The 22896-nt window shown below is 45.2% G+C and overlaps 1 protein-coding gene across 6 annotated transcripts in view; it reads right to left on the reverse strand.

Annotated features, from left to right (window-relative positions):
• Positions 1-22759, reverse strand: part of MSI2 (musashi RNA binding protein 2) — a 430569-nt gene extending 407810 nt beyond the window's left edge. For 4 of the 6 annotated variants that reach the window (XM_030922587.1, XM_030922585.1, XM_030922583.1 and 1 more), the window contains exons 1-5: positions 22478-22631; positions 22144-22184; positions 21740-21821; positions 20934-21018; positions 17078-17119 (exon numbers count right to left, since the gene is read on the reverse strand). In XM_030922587.1, coding sequence (XP_030778447.1) covers positions 17078-17119; positions 20934-21018; positions 21740-21821; positions 22144-22184; positions 22478-22539 — 312 coding nt within the window. In that variant the 5' untranslated portion in view covers positions 22540-22631. Of the gene's footprint in view, positions 1-17077; positions 17120-20933; positions 21019-21739; positions 21822-22143; positions 22185-22477 lie in introns of all 6 variants that reach the window. The other 2 variants (XM_030922586.1, XM_030922588.1) reach the window with 1 other exon arrangement.
• Positions 22760-22896: the final 137 nt, after the last annotated feature.

Consider the following 22896-nt stretch of genomic DNA (forward strand, 5'->3'; position numbering starts at 1 on the left):
CCTACCAGAATACCTGTATCAGGTCTGCCCTGAAAAGAAAGCTGAGATACAGCCAACAGACACCGGCTCTCCGCGCAAGCACTGGCGTCCACAGCTCGACGTCTGCAGGAGCCAAAGGGCGTGGACCTGCCCCCAGTTCACAGTTCCTGCTGCATACACAAGGCATGAGAAACAGGTGCTGGTGCCGACTTAAAACCATCTCATCGGGAGGGAGAGCATCATGATAAACAGCTAATGCATGTAGGGCTTAATACCTCGGTGATGGGTTGATAGGTGTAGCAAACTGCCATGGCACATATTTACCTTGTAACAAACATGCACATCCTGCACATGTATCCCGGAACTTAAAATGAAAAAAAAAAAAAAAAAAAAAACCATCTCACCAAGCTCACCAAGGGGCGGGGGGCAGTGGGAGGATGGAGGTCTTAGTGGGAATGGAAGCAATAAAAAGACAGAACTCTGTCTGCCAAACACACGTAGGAACACTCTAAAACAGCAAATGGCCTTTGATCAGCTCTGCCTCAGTCGAGCAAAGCTTTCAAATTCAGATAGTACCAGGCGTGGGTTCCAAAACCTAATGTGGGTCTCCGTGTCCCTTGGGGATTGGTCCTCCTCTTGCCCCTCCTCCCCTTCTTCTGCAGTGAAGTGGTTAAAATGTCAAGCAAGGGGAAACCCCAGTCCCCATCTCCTCGAAGCTGGGTGGTGCAGGGCACTTCATCACCTAAGTTCCAGACCATGCATTTTGGGCAGGCCTTGCCTCTTTCGCTGCAATTCTCCCTCTACGGGAAACTGTTCAAATCAGAATGTCAATCTGTGGAGTTCAAATGTTTTCTTTCCTTGTCTCTCTTTTTAAGAGACAGGATCTTGCTCTGTTGCCCAGGCTGGAGTACAGTGGCGTGATCATAGCTCACTGCAGCCTCAACCTCCTGGGCTCGAGAGATCCTCCCACTTCAACCTCCTGAGTAGCTGGGACTACAGACATGTACCACCTCACCTGGCTAATTTTTGTATTTTTTGTAGAAAGAGGTCTCACTGTGTTGCCCAGGCTGGTCTCCAACTCCTGGCCTCAATCAGTCCTCCCACCTCCACCTCCCAGAGTGCAGGCGTGAGCCACTGCAGCCAGCCTCAAATGTTTTCTCAATGTGGTCCCTTCTAGTCTGCGTCTTGGCTCAACTCCCAGAAACCTTTGGTCAAATCACTATGGAGCTGTTAACAGTAAAAGTAGCCCCCAGGAATAATGTGCTAGCCACCTCCCAGGCACTGTACTTTATGAACACTGTCTCCTGTAAACATTACAACAATCCTGTCAGGTAGATGCTCGTATTGTATTATCCCATTTTACATATCAGGAAATTAAGGACTAACAAAGTTGAGTGAACTTCCCAAGGTCAAGCAGCTAGGAAACTATTAGGCCAGAAAGTAACCATACGACTGTCTGCCTCCTAAGCCTCTTCTCTTAAGCCCTAATCAGCACTGCTTCCCACCACATGCCTTCATTCTTCCCGTCTACAGATTGGGAAATTGAAACATGGAGCTTCAAGGCAAAGTGCCTGAGGTCCTGTTCAGCACATCAGCATTGGGCTAAGAGACCAAGAGACAGAAGTCAAGTCTCTCCTGCTAGGACTGGAACGTTCACACCCATAGTCTGCCGTACTCAGTCCTCATGACCCAAACCACCCTGTCAAAAAGAAAACCAGCCCTGGCGTGGTCGCTCATGCCTGTAATCCCAGCACTTTGGGAGGCTGAGGCAGGTGGATCACTTGAGGTCAGAAGTTCGAGACCAGCCTGGCCAAAGGTGGCGAAACTCCGCCTCTATTAAAAATACAAAAAAAATTAGCTGGGCATGGTGGCGGGCGCCTGTAATCCCAGCTATTTGGGAGGCTGAGGCAAGAGAATCACTTGAACCCAGGAGGCGGAGGTTGCAGTAAGCCCAGATCACACTACTGCACTCCAGCCTGGGCAACAGAGCAGAATTTCGTGGAAAAGAAAAGAGAAGAGAAGAGAAGAGAAGAGAAGAGAAGAGAAGAGAAGAGAAGAGAAGAGAAGAGAAGAGAAGAGAAGAGAAGAGAAGAGAAGAGAAGAGAACCAACCCAAACCCCCAGTCCATGGAAGAAAGGTCCCTAACACGATATAACCCAAGGAGAGCAGGTCCCTTCCTCTCCAGGTCTCCTTTCCCCTGACTGTGCAGTGGGGCTCACTCACTTCTCTGGTCTCATCCTTTCTGTCACTGTCCCCCAGGAGACCGAGTCAGCTCTCAGAAAACTTGGGAGCCAGGAAACCTTGAACCTCAGCACAAAAATGAGGCGCCTCCATTACCTGGCACTCACCAGGGACTTGCCTCAGAGAAATTCCAGCGTCACCCAATTTGGAAACCAAGGAAATGAGTCATGGCCCTTTTAGGAAGCTAGAGATGACCTTCACTTACAAAAAAAGAAACTGAGGCAACAGCAGAGGCAGCACACTGGGAAAGGTAGTAGCTCAGAACCCACACCCACCCAGTCTCTCTGGTCTTGTTCCTCCCTCAAGTTCTAGGAGAATGCTTTGCACTTCTTTAATAATTGGCCCTTCCTCTATCTTTCTCTGCATATTTCTTCCTTTGGCTTTTAAACCCAGAAACTTTCACCAAAAGCAGGCACATGTAAAAAGGAACCACGTTCGTGACAACAGTCGAAGCTACCTCATCAAGCAACTGAGGTCTAAACTGGCTCCTAATTAATATTAACCCTCCAAATCAGAGTCATGCTCAGAAAACCTTGGATGAAGAGACGCCAGGCGGGAGGGGAGTCTCCAATTTTCTTTTTACTTCATCTGGAAAATTAAGAGCACTGCTGATTTGAACAAGAAATCATCAAGGAAAGCAATCACAACTCCGCACGGCCCATAACTCGATGGACTTGGATGTGTAACCTGCCACTTTCATGTGCTGAAATTAAAATGATTGTGGCAAGAATAGCAATGATGACATGGGTTTGTCCCTCCTCCTTCAGCCTTAGAAAACGTAAAAACCCCTACAGAATCTTCTGAAGGAGGTCAGGTAAAAGATCTTTCTTTGTCAAAAGAAACCAGTAGAAAACTGGTCCAAGACTGTGCTACACAGCCCTTCCCAAAAAGATGCTCCCCCAAGACTCTTTCTCTCCAAGGATAATGAACTTGAGGGAGGGGAGGGAGACAGTGAGCACAGAGAACTGAAGGAGGGAGGGGCTCCTGGAGACCCTCCACTCCAAACTCAACACTTACTTGCTGTTTCTGCATTAATTACAATAAACTGCTTCATAGCCTAGTGATCACTTAATGGAGCAGCAAATATGGCTTTTTCCCTATAATTAGTCAATGTAATCTACTGCTATTTCCCTCCTCCCGGCCACCCCTTCTCTCCTTCCCTTTCCACCCTCTACACACTAACGTTCACACGCACCCCATCCCCTGCCCAGGATCCACTTCTAATCATGATCTTGTTCCCCGTTCCCAGCAATACTTGGTAAACTCCACCCAATGGACATGAAGCGAAGGGGACCCACACACAGGAGATGCCCCAAGGCATCTGGGGGCTTTCCCAGCCCCGACAATAGGTCTGAGTGTCAGCATCTCCCAGGGCCAATGACTGGGAACTGTGTTCATTTCCTGAGCTCTACCAATCTTCTTCCCACTCACAGGACAGCACTCTTGGGTTTGTAGATCAAAACCTACTATTCCGTATCCCCAAGCAAAAGGTTCTATGAAAAAGTAACCCTTGCCCCCAATCCCAACGTTCTCCCTCGCTCCCTCCCAGCTTGGGCTCTTTCATGTCTCTGAAGTTACTCCCTCTCTTAGACCATCCAGCCCTGTGCTCCCAGTTCCCACCAAGTGTCAAAGGAACAAAGGCATCTTCAAAGGCCGGGGACACCATCTAAGGTTCCTAAGTGAAATGATTTTCCTGCCCTTGAAAATGCAGGTTTTGTGAAATGAAGCTGCTAAAACAGCCCTTTGGCGTGTGGATTAAGGATAACAACACCCTCTTTTATGGCCTGCTTTTCTCTACTCACACCTCTAAGGACTTATCAACTAACTTCAGATACTCTCATCACCAGCAAGAACAGAACACTTTGTGTCTTTCCCATGTTCAAGATGGCTTTAAAATGTTTCTTTTGCTGGTTATGGAGAAAAGAATTCCCATTTTCTCAGTACCACCATACGCCAGGTGCCTTATTTACACTGGCTCATTTAATCCCCACAACTCTATTACTCCCCTTTATTTAAGTGCAGAACTGAAGCCCAGAAAGGCTGGGACACCTTCATAAAGTCACAGAGTTAGTGGCAGTTATCAAGTTTCAAACTGGGTCCCTCTGAGTCCAAAGCCTGTGCTGCCAACAAACCACACACTTTGTTACGGCACATGAATTTGTCTGAATCCAAATTACGCTGCAGTTCTACCCAAGTCATATATATTCATATGCTTAAACACACAACCATGTGTGTGTGTCTTCTTTTGTATTTCTCAAACACTACTTAAGGAAAAATATGTAAAGCAGAAGACAGCAGTACTTAGAGTTCAACTACTACGTAAGGCTGGCATGGAGCACTTACCCAATCCTGCCACAGGACGTGATCCTTTCTAACAACCCTACAACTCACACACCCATACACTTCCTTTGTTGCAGACACCATTCTAAGCCCTTTATTATGTTAAGTCCCATAATCCTTATGACAACCCCATGAAGGTGATACCATCATCATCTCCATTGTACAGATGACAAAACAAAGGCACGGAATATTTAGATAGCTTGCTCAAGGTCACACAGCTGCAGTGGCAGAGCAAGGATTCAAAGTCTGGTTCCAGATTCCATGCTCTTAAATGCTCAGCTAGAACACCTGGAAAGAAAGTAATAAAAATAACGACGGTAAAAATAACATTTTACTTCAATGTGTAAAATGCAGGGTGATGGGGGGTAGGTGGGATCCAGCCTCTATTTGCAGCTTTGTTTTCCCGTATTCGGAGGCCCCAGCCTATGTGGCATCAAGTCATTCACAAGCTAGTTTCATGATTTCTCTATTGTGAACGAATTCTTCTATTGAATCTCTCCTGTCAATATCTGAGACAAGGCCCCGAAGGCCCCAGAAGCAGGTCTCTAGAAAGCTTTTTAGAGCCCCACACAGGGGTAGACATTTGAGGATGTTTGAGTTCAAACTCTCAGAGCACTTCCCCCGCGACACTTGGGGGTTTTGTCTGGATAGCCCTGAAAAAAAAACAGTCATTTCCCAGGAACACAATCAGTCCTTCTCTTGAGATGCCCAGGGGGGTTTGATCATCCTCCCTCCACCATCTCTTTACCTTGGAGAAGGACCCAGGTGACTGTTTCCACGGCACCTTCTACTCTAATCCACTGGGGTCATGCTGCAGAGGGGCCGCTTGGAGGGCTCATGCCACGAATGCACAGACTTTGAGCAAACAGGATGATGTGGCGATAAAGGCAATCACAACATGCTAAGGCGACGGCCTGCCAAACGCACGCTGCCCAGGCAGGACTTGTGCTCAAAAGAACTTTAATTGAATTCTTTCAGCAAGTGCAGCAGGAAAATTCATAATGAGGTACCCCCCCCAACTCACACCCCCACTATGTCAGTCTGTTCTGCAGTTGTGTGAATCCAGTGGAAAAAAAAAATCATTTTTAACAAGAATATGGGACGTGTGTGGACATTAACCTGAACATCGTGTACTGCAGGGAAACACAATGATCAAATCCAAGGATTTTTATTTTCAAAGCAATTTAAGTAAGGCATTCTGCCATAATCAGCTTTACTACCCCTATTAGTACAGGAAAACAAGTTCTGAACCTGGCTCCCTAGTGAAAAATGCAAAATTTGTATAATTAAAATTATACTTGTGAAATTCAAACACACTTTAATTTCCTAAGGGCCCCCTAATCAAGTCAGAAGTTCTTACTAAAACCAATTATCTGCTTTGGAAAACTTGAAGAGGAAACATATACATGTAGCAATCTCGCGGAGATTCATAGGCCAGTTCTCTCCTAGGTGCAAGCATCCTAATTGGATCCTTTTTCCCCAGGTAGAAGACAGGATGAATCCACTAGTTAGTTTTTATTAAGTAATATATCTGAAAGTTGAAACATTTTTTGCTTGTTTGTTTGCCTCTAGCTACAAAAAGGACACATTTGAGAGACATCCCAGAGGGAACTGAGTTGAAAGGGATTTAAAAAATAGAGTGTATCAGTAAATACACACTGTGTTTCCACCCACTCCACTATACCCCAGGCCCCATCTGGTTATTTTTCTTAAGATGTCGCAGCAGTTTTTCAAAACACTTGACCAGTACTGTTTAGAATGGTCACTCTAATGCCATGGTGAGGAATGGGATGAAAATGCTAGCTTCCTTTCCGAAACAGTTCACAACTGAATCAGGTACTCTCAAACTCCTATCCAGGAAATCAGCAAGACCCAGGTTTTTCACTTTCTTCTACCCGCAATGTTGCAGCTTTTCTTGAGTAACTGGAAATTCTTGCACAAGAGCAACGTGGAAATACGGATTTCTTTCCAAGACACTAAAATATTGAAGAAGCAGTTGTTGCCATGTTTCATTTATGCTACCAATATGAAGTGTTATCGATCTAGGGCCTTTGGAGGGGCGGGATCTGTACACCAACAGGTTTTCTTTTCCCCTCTCCCTGGAATTCATTTCAGAAATGAGAATATTGACTTTTCACACTCTTGGTTTGGTGTTCCAACAGTGCCCAGCTCTGTGATGTTGGCCTGACACACCGCCCAGTCGGGGTCCAGCAGGTATCCAGAAAGTAAAAACAAAATGCCTCTAAGTTGAAAACTTTACTTTTCAAGCAGGTGGGAATAAAGGACAAAACTCAACATTCAGGGCCTCCTTAGGGTGGAGAACAGCACAGTAAACCAAACACAGTAACAGTAACACAGTTAACACCAAATTTTGGTGTTAAAAATTCCATCTGAAGACTTAGGAGACACAACTTGTGCATGCACAAACACACACAGGCACCCACGCAAGCATGCAGAAGGGAACACTCAGCTGAGGGCAAGTCATGGGAACCGCTACTTGGCTGGTTCCTCGCCACCCTCCCACCAGAGCGGTCACCTCATTAATGTCACTCAGCATCACATTTTGCTACACTAGGTCTTTCTGCACTCTGTTCCCCTAGGCGGCCCAAAAGCCCGCTTCCATTGTAAACTTCTGTGCTTTAGGAAACTATCAAAAGCTTTGATGGCAGAAAAGAAAAAACTTTTATAGGGCCTCCCTCCTCACTCTTTCCCCTCCTCCAGTTTCTTTTCTTTGGTGCTTTATTCAACATCACTACACACACAAATCATGCTCTGAAAGTCGTTTACAATATGTCAGCTTAAAAAAAAAAAAAAATTGCAGTGGCCCGTCTATTTTGCAATTGCCCAAAGAGAATAATTCATTTCGGTGGAGGGTATGGATGAAGCCCTGAATACATTCCTACACCGTTTTCTGCCCTTCAAAACAATAAAAATGTAAAAACCCAGACGAAGGAAGGCCCAAGGTGGCAGGAACGAGAATCTCTTGACCCCTAAGGAATTTATTCTCCTAGATCTTCTGAAGCACTCTCTCCCCAGAATGCATCATCAAGACCATTTTATTAGATTTTTCTAAACCCTTGAAATTGTCACATAATTGAAACAGAAACAGCAATTTAGAGCTCTTGAATGGATTTCTTAAAAAGAAGACTCTGTGCTTGCCCAACACCCCCGCTACTTGGCTGCTCATACCCCTAACCTAAATTTAAGGTCCTTGCACACAAAACCCTATTTATCTTATAAATCCTCCCCTGCCATAAAAGTTACACATTCTCCTAATGCCTTAGATTTCAGGACGTTTGAGAGAAACTCATCCCAGACAACAGGCTAAAAAAAGAATCCATTAGCATTAACTTGCCTGTCACAGCCAGTGACAAATAAATGAATGTGATGCTTTCAGATCAGTCATTGGTAGAGCTACCCCCGGGCAGATAAAGACCAGTACAGGGAGAGAGAAGACTCATGGGGAGACCTCTCACACAGCAGTGTCTCAGCTGTTCCCTAGCTGCTCTCCGGGACTTTACTGTCAGAGGCAGCAAAAACACAGGCATCAGATACGGAAAAGGAAATGAATTCCTAATGCCCATCAAGCATGCCCAAGATAAAGGCTGCATGCTATCTTGCCTCGAGAACCAGGACCCCACGAGCAGGCCAAGCCACTGACACAGAATTTTCCCACTGACACAGAATTTTCCAATCTCAATGTACTGTTCTATCCCTCACCCTAGAAAGGAGCAACAGTGCCCTTCAACCCACAAGCTGCTCGGTTATAAGGTCCTCTGATGATGGAGGCAAGGCCATCTTTCGGGGACAGTAACAGATGATGAATGCTTATACTATACCCGCAAAGTGCAGCTATCACCCTAGGCCATGCATATGCATTAGCTCAGTCCATCTTACCCTTAGCAATTCTACAATGGAGGGACGGTTGCTATCCCATTTAACAGGTGAAAGTGGAGGTGCAAAACCACTAAGTGACTTGTCTAAAATGCCATAGCTGGTAAGTGGCACTTACCTATGCTAAACAGGCTCTCAGAAAACAGGTAACAAAAATTAACCTGAAGCTTTCCAGCTAGAATATCACAAATTCTATTCATCAGCCTGAGCATTTTACAGCCATCAGGCAAAGTGGCAACCTCAACTCTGCCCACTCATGTTGGATGCAGCAAGGCTTAGCAGAGAGGAGAACAAAGCCTTGGGATTCAGAGAGACTTTGGTCCAAAGGCCAACTCTGACCCTTGCTAGTTCTGTGGTTCTAGAAAGCTGTTTGCCCTCTCAGGCCCCAGTTTACCCACCTGTCAAACGGAGATAATACCAACTATTTCAAAGGATTGTTGTAAGGATTAAAGAAGATTAAGTATATAGTCTCGGTACTATGCCTATAATATATAAACTCACAATAAATGACAGTCATTATTCTGAATTAGGATTTTTCTTTTTAACTATTCAAAATTTCACAGCTAAGATAAAGCAGGATAACAGCCAGGCATCCACCCTAAAGCTAACATTCCAGATTGTTGGAAGCCTGGTGCTTTATCTTCAAAAGAAGGAAGCATTGAGGATATCTTATTCTACTCTGGACCCAGTGGGACATCTGTCCCAGTTGTACCAACCAAGTGAGGTTGCTGCTGCAATGCACCACAGGGTGCTCAGCCCCAAGACCACACCTGAGCACCTCATACCACACGGAAAGCAGAGATTATGATTTCAAAAACGCATATTCTTCACCAACCAGCCGCTCAGCCAAAGGCGACCCCAAGCGGATACCATCTATGAAGTCACAGGTCAGACTGCTCCGAGCCACAGGACACACACACTGGTGTCATACAGGCAATCTGTGATGTTCACATCGAGAAATGGGATCTCACTGTCTACACATGGTGAGGTCATGGTCACAGCTTAAACAAGGACAAAGTACAGAACTTTGGAATTGTATCTGTATCATAGTCCCTTGTTAACGAGGAAAAGAAGAGAGGATAGAAGGTAGAAACAAGAGAATGAGAGAGCTCTTTGTAAGCGGCCACACACCCCCAAAGGTAGAGGTGGCATCTGCCAAGAGACTTACTCCTGAAGAAGAAGAGCCTATGGCAAGAGAGACTCTGACCAGGGAGAACATAGTCTGAATTAAACTTAAGCCACAAGCCCAGGGTGGAAGTTCTCCAGGCAACTGCATCAGCCATGATCCTATCAGTGACCCCAGCTTCTATACGGGTCCGAATGAGCTCAGAACATCCCATGGAGCACCCCCATACAACCCGCACAGACACACAACAGGTTCCCCAGCACCTGTCCATTTGCTTTGTCGGGTCCTTGAGGCCTTCTACTAACTGGCTCCAACTTACTTTGCAAGCCTCATGCCAGAAAACTCTGCAGCACATACCCTTTGCCACACAGCTGCATACCCTGATCTTCCTAGTTCCCAGCAGGAAGGAAGAACAGTGTTCCTGCCATTATTCCTTCCTACCTGATCTTCAAGATCTGGGGCAAAGACCACCTCTTCCTAGAAGCTTAGATTGCCCTTCCTCAAAATGCTGTTCCTATCTATTCTATTGGGCTTATCCCATCCTTTCCAGTATCACAGGTCACCACCTCGTCCCAACCTGGAGCTAACGTCCTTAAAGATGAGAACTGTGTTTCTTCTGTCATTTTTCATTCCCTTTACCTAAATGGAAGTCCATGATGTACAAAAGCACAAACTAAGGGCTAAGGACGGGGTATTTTGTTTGTTTGTTTTTTTGAGATGGAGTCTTGCTCTGTCACCCAAGCTGGAGTGCAGTGCCGCGATCTCGGCTCACTGCAACCTCCACCTCCCAGATTCAAGCAATTCTCTGCCTTAGCCTCTCAAGTTGCTGGGATTACAGATGCCTGCCACCATGCCTGGCCAATTTTTGTATTTTTAGTAGAGACGGGGTTTCACCATCTTGGCCAGGCTGGTCTTGAACTCCTGACCTCGTGATCCACCCATCTCGGCCTCCCAAAGTGTTAGGATTACAGGCGTAAGCCACTGCACCTGGTTAGGGTTTTTTTTTAGTAGTAGTAGTAGTAGTAGTAGTAGTAGTAGTAAAATATGCTTGTCTCCAATGGAGGAGATAAGGCATGAACCTAAATACTGTAAAACTCAGAACAAAGTGCATAACACAGTCCCTGATGCTGAGCAGAAACTTGGTAAATAATTTCTGAACTACTGAAAGTGGCAACTGACTGTACTAAGTAAATGGCCCACCCCACTCCCCCCATCACTCTTTCCTGGCTTTGGTGATCACACCCGACAGTACGTTATATACTTACCTGTTTGCTCACTGCCTATTTGCCCCACTAGAGCAAAAGTTTGATGAAGGCAGGAACTTTGTCGTATTCTCCACACTATCCCCAGAACTTTGCACAGTATCTGGCACACGGTCGGTGCTTGTTTGGTGAATAAATGAATGAGTGAATGAGTGAATGCCTAGCACAACACGCAACAGATGTATGTGCTCCATAAGTTTTTGCTAATTTATTATTGTTGGAAGGGGCTTAACCAAAGAAAAGGTAAGTGCTGTGGAAATCCAAAGAAATATGACTGTTTCCACAAAGGGACAGGGACAGCTTCATGGAAAAGATAATGATGCAGTTGGGCTTTCAAAGAGGGGTCTGCTGTGTACAGAGAAAGGGAAGGGCAGTGCAGAGAGGGAAATCTGCAAAATAACAGGTTTCTCAGAGAAGAGTAAGCATTCAGTTTCAAGGCAGCAAAAACCAGAAGAATTGAGAGAGAAGGTGGAAAACACCCCGGAACAGATTTTGAAGGACCTTAAGTACCAAGCTAAGACGTTGAGACTGTGTTCCGTGCGCATCAGGAAGCACTGAGTGTATCCTGAATCCCTCCAAAAGTGGGTGCATGCACAGAGTTGGCAATTAACAAGGATTAACCCAGCTCTTGTTAAATGAACACATTAGATCAAACGGGAAGACAGAGCTGATGAACTACATCTCCCCTGTGTCTTCTCGGGGCTTTCGGCCGAAGATTGTTCGGGTTTAAAAATACAAAATAGGACACGAAGAATGGACGTCGCCCCAAGGGGCACCTGAGATGGTCAGCTGGTTCCTCCGAGACTGCCTTCTCCTCCCTTCCCAGGCAGCAGAGGAGGCTCACCTGTCTGCCAAAAATCATCTGACACAGAACACAGGAGCTTCGTAGTCCTAGGAGACTGACCTTAACAATGAAATGAAAGCATGTGAGGAACAGCAAAATCCAGGGAAAGGACATTTGTAGGACAAGGTGCCCCTCCTCCTTGGGCTGACACCTGCTACTGACTTGGAACACGGGAAGGAGCAGTGCTCACCGACAAGAAAGAAGCTAGCCACTAATCCTCCCAGGTCCTCGCTGTTGTGGAAAAGGGCTGCAGACACACCACCACATTCTCGCTGGGAACGAGAAAACCCACTGGCAGGCCGGTTCACGGTGGCTGCCGAGATGACAGCTGCAGAACATCCAAGATGGCAAGATGCTAGAATGACCCGACCCACAGCAGCAAGGGAAGGCCAGATGCCGAAAACTCACCCTTCGCCCTTGAGAAGCTGCCAAGAAACCACTCCCCCAGAACAGGAGGTGTGCGTGTACACGCTCGGGCTGCCATTGCACCCATCTGGATGCGTGCTTAGCAGAGAACCTTCCAGGGCCCTGAAGCCACGTCAAGGGGAAGAGGGGAACAGGAAAACCCAGCTGCTAATCAGCCCTGCTACAATCTAACTGTGGACCTGAAGCAACCAACGTAACTTTACTGGGTAGCAGCTGCCTCCACAGGGAAAAAGGCAGGCTGGATTCAGTTCATTCATTTAGTTGCTAAACAGTTCCCTGCCCTCAGAGAGCTTACATTCCAATTAAGATTTTCCTTCAGTCATTTCACCATTGTACATTTAGTTGCTAAACAGTTCCCTGCCCTCAGAGAGCTTACATTCCAATTAAGATTTTCCTTCAGTCATTTCACCATTGTACTTTTTTTTATTCTATTAAAATAATTCTCCGGCCGGGTGCAGTGGCTCACACCTGTAATCCCAACACTTTCGGAGGCAGAGGTGGGTGGATTACCTGAGATCAGGAGTTCAAGACCAGCCTGGTCAACATCGTGAAACCCCATTTCTACAAAAATACAAAAATTAGCCAAGCATGATGGCAGGTGCCTGTAATCCCAGCTACTTGGGAGGCTGAGGCAGGAGAATTGCTTGAACCCAGAAGGTGGAGGTTGCAGTGGGCCAAGATCGCACCACTGCACTCCAGCCTGGGTGACCAAGTGAGATTCCATCTTAAAAATAATAATCATAAAAATAATAATCCTATAATAATAAGATCAACAGGTATTTGCGGGGTGCTATTTTATGCCAGACTCCCAGTGAAGAATTTTGCATTTATCCTCCAAACAACAGCATGCGATGAGTACTGTAATTCTCCCTCTTTTACAGAGGAGGAAACTGAGCCTTGGGGAGGTTTAAGTGACTTGCCCCTGGCCACCCCGCTGTGACTGAAGGCAACTAGAAATAGGTTAAAGAAGTGAGATCTCCCTGCATCAACAGATAAGGTTCTGGCCTCTAAAAGTTAAGGAAGGAAATGGCAATTGGGAAAAGGTGGGAATGTTTTCTTATACACAAGGATAATTAAGACAGATGGTGAGTACACCCAGACCTCGGTCTTGCTGAAAGATGCTAAGGAGTCTCTTGGTTCCTCCACACACAAGAAAAGAACCCACGTGCTCAAGAAAACTGTTCCAGGCAGCCAACACTCCAGTCTAAAGGGAGCAAAGAAAGAATAGGGAATGATGGATCCTCATCATCCTCATGTCTCCAAAGGCTTCAAATTAAGTCATCTTTTTAGAGGAGCACGACCATTTTAATTTTTAAAAAGATAAGGGGGGGAACTCTTACATATTTTACAAAATGAAATAATCATCCAGAGAAATAGGAAGATATAGAATGAACCAGTCTTCTTGCCCTGATCAAAATATACTTCACTAATTAACAGCCTCTAGTCTCCGAAGAGTCTGCCCACTCTACTTCACTTGAGATGTGAACATTTACACCGCAAAGGGGGATACATAAACTGCAGGATTCAAAATCTTTCTTTGGTGACTCATTAAAATTCTGGTCTAAACAGATCAGATTTATTGATACATTAGAGAATATTATGACAGTACTAAGATGAAATCTGTTCTTCACTGCCATGGATTTTCTTTCATTTTAAGTTACCATTTCTTTCCACTAGTCTTGTTTTAACACCTTCATGGAATATTTCTCTGGCGAGCGTTAGCAAGGAGGGACAGCCAGAAAGCAGAGAAACTCATTTTAACTGAAACACACACTGACATATCATTTACAAGCTCCTCGCCCAGTCCACGAGGAGGGGCAGGGTTCCCTCTGCCACTATGACCTGAACACAAAAACACAGAAATTTTATTGAAGGGAGATAAACGATAAATAAATCAGGCTCAACTTAAAGTTCTATGCTCCCGCCAGCCGGGTTTTGGCCCCCAACACTAACTCCAGTCTGAAATCCCAGTGACCAGGCTCAAATTCTATTGGAAAATAAATGTAGACAGGGAAGACACTTTCTCCCCACCCTGTCCCAATTCTCAACCACCATACAACCTTGGCATTTATTCTGTTGCCTCACTGGGGTTGAGCAACTCCAGAACCATCTGAAAAGATGGCCTGAGGGGCCGGATGGAAAGATATAAGACAGTGTCACACACTGGTATAACATGATGGGGCAAGGCAAATCACCTAGGCCCAGGAATGCAGAACTTCAAAGTCCTGGGCCTCTGGCAATAGTTCCCTCAGCACAGCCTGCTGACCTCTCCAAGCCCATCTCCTGTCACATAACAGAGAGGCCATCCCCTGAGGTACCCCCATAGCATGGAACATTGGTGAAGGGCCCAGTTCTACAGCCAGGTTGCCTGGGTATGGCTCCTGGACATCCATCCATGCCTCAGTTTCCTCATTTATAAAATGAGCTCATACTAGTACTCTCTTCATAGGGCTGCGTGAGGATTAAATGGGTTAATAAAATCTCAGCAACAGTGCCTGGCATATAAATTCAATTAGTATCATTATGATTACTCAACCTCTCACAGGTTGATGTGAGGACTTAATAAAAACGGCAGTAAAAAGTAGCAGGTTGGCCAGGCACGGTGGCTCACGCCTATAATCCCAGCACTCTGGGAGGCAGAGGTGGGAGGATAGCTTGGCCCAGGAGTTCAAGACCAGCCTGGGCAACACAGTGAGATTCCATCTCAAAATAAATAAATAAATAAATAAATAAATAAATAAATAAATAAATAAAATAGCAGGTTAACGCTTCTATGGCATTACCATGCAACACGTCTTTTTTTTTTTTCAGTCCCTTTACCTTTATTAATTTATGTAATCTGCAGAAAAACTCTATGAGATGGAAAAACGAAGGTTCAAGGAAGTTAAACGATCGTTCAAATTCACATAGCTAAGGAGTGGCACCATCAGCATCTGAACCCAGGCTGTCCCGCTTGCCGACAACAACCAGAACAGTGATGAGAAAACCGACAAGAAAAAATTATGTAATGACAATGACGAAGACCTTTGTCGCAGACCATGCTCTTTTACTCTACACAAAAACCTTCTGGGAGAGCTACTGTCATCACTCCTATTTTACAGATGAGCACACTGAGACTGAGAGAAGGTCAGGGACAACAGCCAAATGCCCCAGGAGATGGAATGTAGATGGAGATAATGAACAGCAAAGTCCTCTGTAAAGTGAAGTATGTCATACACAGTCATGTGTTATTATTAAATCCCTAGAATTCATGGAAAGATGTTCTCTCCCAACTGGTTTCGTGTCAATTCACCTACAAACATTCCAGATGTGGAGCTGAGGGCTGGGAAAGGAATGCACACTTTGACAAGTTTGAGAAATATTCTGTCTCATTTTCAAGTTGAATGCATCACTGCAGAGTGTATTAAAGTGAAATATTGCTTTTCTCGTTTAAAAACAAAGTTAAGGAAGGGGGACAACAAGGGGGAGAGAAAAACAGGTCAAACTCATGGTTTTACCAAGTAAGGGATTTTTCCAGCTTCCCTCTTGGGTAATCTGATCCAAGCTCTGAGTGATCCAATGACTAACCTGGAAATTTGAAGATTCACACTTATGGAAGAAACAGCAATTCTTCCAAACCCAGGAAATACTGCTAACTCTAGGAAGCTCTCTGAAATGTGAAGGATCACAGACAGTTTGGGAAGTAACTAAAACAATAAGGACAATTCCAAAGTTTGTGCTAAGTACAGAAATAACCTAATCTCTTTAGTTCATTAACTCCTATCATTTGCTTAAGCATTAGAAAAAAATGCCTTAAGAAAATATTTCATTGCATTTACTTAAACAGCTGTGTTTCCATCTTTAAAAAAGGGAGAAGAAAGAGAACAAGGAGGGAGAGAGGGAAGGAAGGAGGGAAGAAAGGAAGGAATCAATCAATCAAGTGGTAGGCTCCAGACCTGAAAGTACCATCACAATCACCAACTTTTTCTATATTAATGTGCAAAACCATTCCTCTCTTCACACAATGAAAAGGTTCCACTTCTGGAAGACTATGCGTAAAGAAATAAACTGAATTTGCTAAAGTCACAACCCCTTCCGACTTACAATCTGAAGCTTCAACTTTTCCCCTTTCCCTAAAAGAATGATAAATCCAGAAGATACATAAAAAACATTTCTTCCAGCGCTACATAGGGAAGAAAAAAAGTAACTAAAAAGTGTAAACGTAACATGTAAGCAAGCCATAAGCCCTTCCAATTTAATCTTAGGCTTCATGCAGCTGTGTTCTCATAGCCACACCTGGCAAGCTCAGAGAAAACTATGTTAACGACACACTTCTAAAAAAGTGAAGCCCTATCTTGATTCTTTAAGCAAGTCTTGTAGTGCCACTCCTACAAGGTTACAACATTTTTAGGACTTCTCCACCCAGGCACCAGCACTTGCACAAATAAGAAGCACTGTTGGTTTCAAGTATGCCCTGACTTATTCAACCAACCTACAAACCAAGATATCCACTGCTTCCTCTCTCAGATTTAAGGCTTTATGGGCCTAAGAAGTTGTTTTATCCAAGAGAGGATCAGCTGTTTAGTTAAACTCTATTCCTCTCCATAAACTCCAAGTTGTGAAGCCTCAAAGAGCACCCTCCAAAAGAGTCACAAGGAAATGTTTGACTTTTCCTGATATGATCTTGGAAATGCTTAAAAAACAAATAGAATACCTGCAAAAAATACTGCAGTGGATGGAACCACGTCCTCCTACTAAGCATCAGACTTGTCTCTGCCCCCAGGTGGATGTTCAGAAGCCACCTTGGGATGGCTAACTTAGAGACGCATGGTTATCTCACAGGACTACTTGCCCAGCCTGTCCTGATACCCCAAAGGAACAGTGAATACCAGGCTTCAACAGTTCATTGCCAATGCTGTTTGAAACTTGAAATTCTTGGCAAACATCTCTGAGTGCTAAAATCCTACTGTTGATTCTCCTACTTACCTTCGGTTGCGCTCGACGAGGAAATGCAACTTTGGGGTCAATCTGGGAAAAAAAAAATAGAAAAGCAGGAGTCAATAAAGTACTTTAAGAAAAGGAAAAAATATATGATTAATCACCTAATTATTCATCACTCATTTCTCAGGCTTATAATCCAGCTTTCAGTAACTTCTCAGGCAACTCAAAAGTTTCCTAAACTTTGATCTCAACTTAACCATCCCTCCAATAGATCACATAACTAACATAGCTAGCCAGCCTTTCTGAAATGACCCACCATGCATTTCAGTGTGATGCTCTTAATAAACTAGATCTCATGTATTCTTATTTAGGCAAGGGCTTCTTCTTCCAGACACTGAATATTAAATGGTATCTGCATCTAATTTGCTATGCGTGGCTGGGAGAAAAGATGGAAGCATCATTATCACTGGGAAAAAAATCATAACCTGAAAATGAAATGTAAGTATTCTCTAGCAGTAGGTAATTGGATGGTATTTCTTCTCCCTGATGATAACTAAACAACACAGGAGGGGAAGGAGATTCCAAAAATTTTTTAAATCAACAACATCCAAAAATTCCCCATAGACATCCAACACAATGCTCTGCTTGAGTTAATTAATTCATTTTAGCAAAAGTAAAGTTATCCAGGATTAATCAAAAAGATCATCTATTCTGTAGTTATACCTCGAAAGATAAAAAATAATATTTTTTTAAGTAAAGAAAGTGAAGCATGTGAGCTAAAGCCACCTGGATTTTAAAAACAACAGGGAGTAAAAATCTATAAGCAACCTAAACCCAAATTAGAAAAGAAATCTCATCATAGGGAGAGCACAAAAAAAAAAAAAAAAAAAAAAAAAAAGTTACTGAATAAAAGAAGTAGTCGGAATCTAGTGCAACAAGTAGGGGATTCCCCTACCCCAATCTCAATCCAAATGGAAAAACAGCCTCCCGTCCAAATCAGACACTTGCAAAATGCATGATGCTCAATGAGGGCCTGGCTGTTCTGAACTCAGAACAGTTCTCCCAGAAGCATGTGAATCTAACAGGCTGATGTGAGGGAGGAAAAAAGTGACTACACAGATAAAAAGAGGAGGTAAGAAATGTGAAAATATTCCCATTGTCGGTTTTCATTCAATTTCCAAATGGCACAAATCTTTGGGTAAAAATTTAACACAGATAGGATAAACATTGATACCGGTTATTTATTTCTAGGCTTTGGCTTTCATATTAAAATGTTTTCCTTTTAAAAAGTAAATCTGAGCTTTGTTTTCACTTCTGCCATGGGGGCAGGGGGAAAGAGTAATAATGCTTTGGAGGAAAGTAGGGAGGTGGGGGTGAGGCGTGGGAAGCACGGAGGATAGTTCATTTCTTCCCTGACTTACATTACCTAGGGTCCCAGCCAGAAAGACATATGAGGATTTCCTGCTGTTATTACAGTGGCTTAAAGACCTAATAAAAGTCTGCATTGTGTTCCCTACCTTTAAACATCACCTGAGAAATGAGAGATTACTTTTCAAAAACTAAAATAGACAAAAATCTCTGATCTAGAAAACTACCCTTTCATAAGGATTAACATTACTGCATCTACAGGTGTGTCCAGCACTGACTAGCGCTTGTCTACAAGAGAAATACAACAGGTGTGGATTTTCCATTCTGTTGACCGAACGTAAGACAGAGGTGTCTTTTTATAAATACTCCCCAGAGAGTGTTTTTTTAGTTGACCGACACACAATTGCAATCAGAAATCACCCTGTTTATGGGGTAACAGGTGTGGGGCATGTTGAGGGAGGTGCCAGGAGCTGGAAGACGTAAGGTGCAATGAAGAAAGTGAAGTACTCAAAAAAATTTAAATCGCAAAACTAAAAAGCCAATTCAGAACTCCTGGATGGTGTGTGGCGGTATCAGAGCATTATATCATGATCGAAGTTCCTCAGTGTGCAAAGTCTACACGCTGAGATCTCTGAAGGAGAGGAAGGGTCAAGTTAGGCATGGCAAATCCCAACCTTTTGCACATCCCTGTCAACTATTTTTTTAAAAACAAACAAAAAAGAAAACTACCAAAAATGAAAACATTAGTTAGTTAGGTACAGCTCTACTTACTGTAGCTACAAGTCCTCTAGGAAAAGACTAGGGTACTATTTTGGATGTGAATGGCCGTTACCTAAACAAAGCTTTTAAGGTAACAGTAAACAAGATCCTCGTTTCCATGTCAATAAACCAACCGCTTCTGCCTCCTGCACTGAACGTTGAAACAAAGTCAAAAGCTAGGTTACACTAAATAATAGTGACCAAAACAAGTCTATAAACAATCAGAGAGGGAAACTGCAGGCTTTGCACCTGATACAGAGGAATATGACCCGCCAGCCACCACAGAAACCAAATACTGTTTCTCCCACCCAGGTAGCAAGGGGGGGGGCGGTGAATGATAAATTCCCAAATTTGCCTTGAAAGGTTTTCCTCTTTAATTTCACTAGCTTTTTAAAATGGCTAACCAAGAAATCAAGGAGAGAAAAATTCTTCAGACATCCGTTATCGTCCTATAAATGATTTCTGAAATTAAATTATCTAAAAGTACAAAAGGCTGGGCTGCATGCAAGCTATGACAAGTCCAGGACAATTAATAAATCAACTAAGAGTGTAGGTGGGTTTTTTTCTTGGGAGAAGGCACACACACCTGATTTCTTTGATCAGAGAAAGAGGGTGAATTTGCAAAATCAATTCAAGTGCACCGAAGGTTGCCAGGTTTCTTTATTTTCTTTCCTTCTCTTCCATTCAATGTTAAAGCCAAAAGGGACTTGAAAAGATCACCTCGGTCCACTTATTTTACAGAAGAGGAAATTGAGACCCAGATGTAGGGAATGACTTGCTCACTTTCATAAGAGGCGGATGGAAGTAGAGCCCCATCTCTGGCCTTGTCCCACCACCCCATCGCAGAGGAGTGAAGTTCCATGCAACCCAGCACTACAGCCCAATGTCATCTTAAGGCCTCTGTTTGGGGCAGATATATATTAATAAAAACCGTGGGGAAACTCTGGTAGGCATAAAGGGAAGGGAGGAGAGGCAGGAAGCCCATACAGGGGCTAAATAAAACACTGCACACTCCCCCTTCCATTAAATGTATTGTTATATACAGACACTCTTCCCTTCCCCTTCTGACCTCTGCCTGGAGACTTTTCCCCCTTCTACTCTGGATTTTTAAAACTTGTAATGTATAAAAGTACCCACACTCAAATGAAAGGATCTGAGAAAGAAAAGGAAGGGGAAAAAAATCACTTTGAAACCCCCAGGCCTTATCAGCTTTAGATCTCACGCCATCTGGAGTCACCCCAGAGGATGCCCAGCTCAGCTCTGCCGGCGTCCCCTTCCCTTCCCAAACCACATTCCAAATCCCAAGTGCCCCAGGAGGAACCTGTTGCCTGGACCTGTATTTAGCGCCCTCTCCCTTCCTTCTCACTGCTGTCCCCCTTGGCCACAAAGCAGGCTGTGCCTTCTCAAAGCTGATCCCCAGAGCCACAGTTGGGAACGCGTGCTGTGCCTGGCTGACAAAGAAAAGTTGTATTTGCTCTCTGGTGGAGTTTCTCTGCACAGTCCCCAGGCCGGGCAGGCAGACTCTGCCGGAGCCGAACCCTCTCCTCCCCAGGCCTAACCTTGGCAGCATCTGAAGCTGCAATGGGACAGGCTCTAAAAAGAAAACCCCAAAGTCAGCCACCGCAGCAAACTTTTGAAATCAACTCGCTAGCTCAGTTTAAACTACCCAGTTCTAGTACAGAAGCAAAAGAAGGCGCTGTCCCTTTAAATGGGGCTGTCAATGCCCAGACCGTTCCTGAAAAGGGGCGAACAACAACAACAAAAAGCAACCTACCGTCTTGGAATCTAACTCATGGTGGGGCTGACCTAATACTTTATCTACACTTGCTGGGTCTGCGAACGTGACGAAACCGAAGCCTCTGAAACGAGACAAAGAGGGAGAAAAACAAACAAGAAAATGTGACACCATTGAAAGCAACAAGGAGTGAGACCTAAGGCTGAATGAGGAGCAAAAGTTGCCCTCCACGCACCCCCACTCCCACTCCCCTCCTCCAATTCCCCACCTGCCTACAGCCCTCCACCTCGGAAGAAAAAATCATCAAGGTTAATGGGGGAAGTGGAACGGGGGCAGGGAGGGTGGAGGTAACTTGGAAAATGCTGGTGCCTCCACTCTTTGGCCACCTCAGTTTCCTCTCCTCCTCCCCTTCCCTTTCTTAACGCTTTGTTTTATTCCGAAGAAAGCCCGGCACTTAGAGGAGATTCACCACCATCTTTCTAAGAGGGATCTTAAGAGTTTGGGGAGCTGGGAGTGTGGGGGAAACACACATTAGGACCAAAAAAAAAAAAAAAACTATGCGAAAGTAAATGAAGCTGAATGTCATTTTAAACAGAGAAAAAGAAGCGACGGGGAAATGACTTAAAGCAGAGAGATGGGTATCTCTGTATCCAGAGTTCAGCTCCAATTAACAATAACCTCTGGGGTTACTGGGGGGCGGTGGGGGTGGTATAGAGCGCCGTTCGAGATCAGCCACGCGCCTCAGCCCCATTCTAATCCGCTTAGCTACTTCCGAAGACACCTCCAAAAATAAAACTTCAACTTTGTTCTAAAATAAAGACAAAATCCAGAAGGGAATGGTTTACCTGGAGCGTTTCGTAGTGGGATCTCTCATGACCATACATTCTCTAATTTCTCCAAATTTGCTAAAATAGTCTCTAAGGCTATCTGTAGAGAGAGAAAGAGAGAGATGGGGGGGGAGAAGGTGTGGAAAAAAAAAAAGCAATGCAAATTTTCATCAAGGACAAAATCCAAAAGTAGTTTTCTGTTGTTATTCTGTTTTGTTTTTGCATTTTTTGCACACGCGGGGGAAATTCGGCAACAGAGGTCGCATAGAGGGCTCAGAAAGGATTTGCTATTTAAAAAAATAACCTTGCACAGGAGAAGTGGGGAGCCAATGGCGGGGGGGGGGCTCCTACACCGGGATAACAAAGAGCAATAAAGAAGCCAAGAAGGGGGGGACCCAGGCGTCCCCCCCTCCCTCCCTTACCTGGTGAGGTCTGCCAGCTCAGTCCACCGATAAACATTTTACTAGAGGGAGAAAACATAACAGAAGTGAGCACCGATGTCAGATCGGCCATTTTGACGTGTAACTTACAAAAGCTAAAAGGAAAGCGGGGGGGAGCGAGCGAGCGAGAGCCGGGAGGTGGGGTGGGGGAGAAGGTGACGGCGAAATGCAATCCAAAGGTGTGTAACTTCCACGGGGGTGGCGCGCGGGAGGGGCGGGGGGGCGCGGGAGATGCCCGGCTCCGCGCACCGCCGTCCCCGCCGCTGCAAGGAGAGCGAGCCCGAGGCGGCGCGGTGGGCAGCGGCTGGAAACTTACCCGGGGTCGTGCTGGGAGTCGTTGGCGCTGCCCGAGGTGCCTTGGCTCCCATTTGCCTCCATATCTGAGCCCCCCCGCCCCCCCACCCCCAAAAAACCGAGCCCCACAGCGATCGGAGCGGAGCGGCGGCCGGCTCCGAGCCCCGAGATCTCCGCTCCCTCCTCCCCCTCCTCCTCCCCCCCGCCCGGGCTCCTCCGAATCTCTCTGCGAGCGGCGGAGCCGGGGCAGCGGCGAGAGCCGTCACACGTGGGCTCGGCTTAGCTCAGCCCCGCTGCCTCGCACACCCCCCGTCCCCGCCCCCCCGGCCCATCACCACCTCTCCCCCTCCTCCTCCCCACCCCCATCTCCTCCTCCTCCTCCCCCTCCTCCCCGGCGCACGTGGGGCGGAGTTCTAGAACGTCGTGTAACCAATGCCGGTG

The sequence above is a fragment of the Rhinopithecus roxellana genome, chromosome 19 (assembly GCF_007565055.1).
Source record: "Rhinopithecus roxellana isolate Shanxi Qingling chromosome 19, ASM756505v1, whole genome shotgun sequence".
Taxonomy (NCBI): domain Eukaryota; kingdom Metazoa; phylum Chordata; class Mammalia; order Primates; family Cercopithecidae; genus Rhinopithecus; species Rhinopithecus roxellana.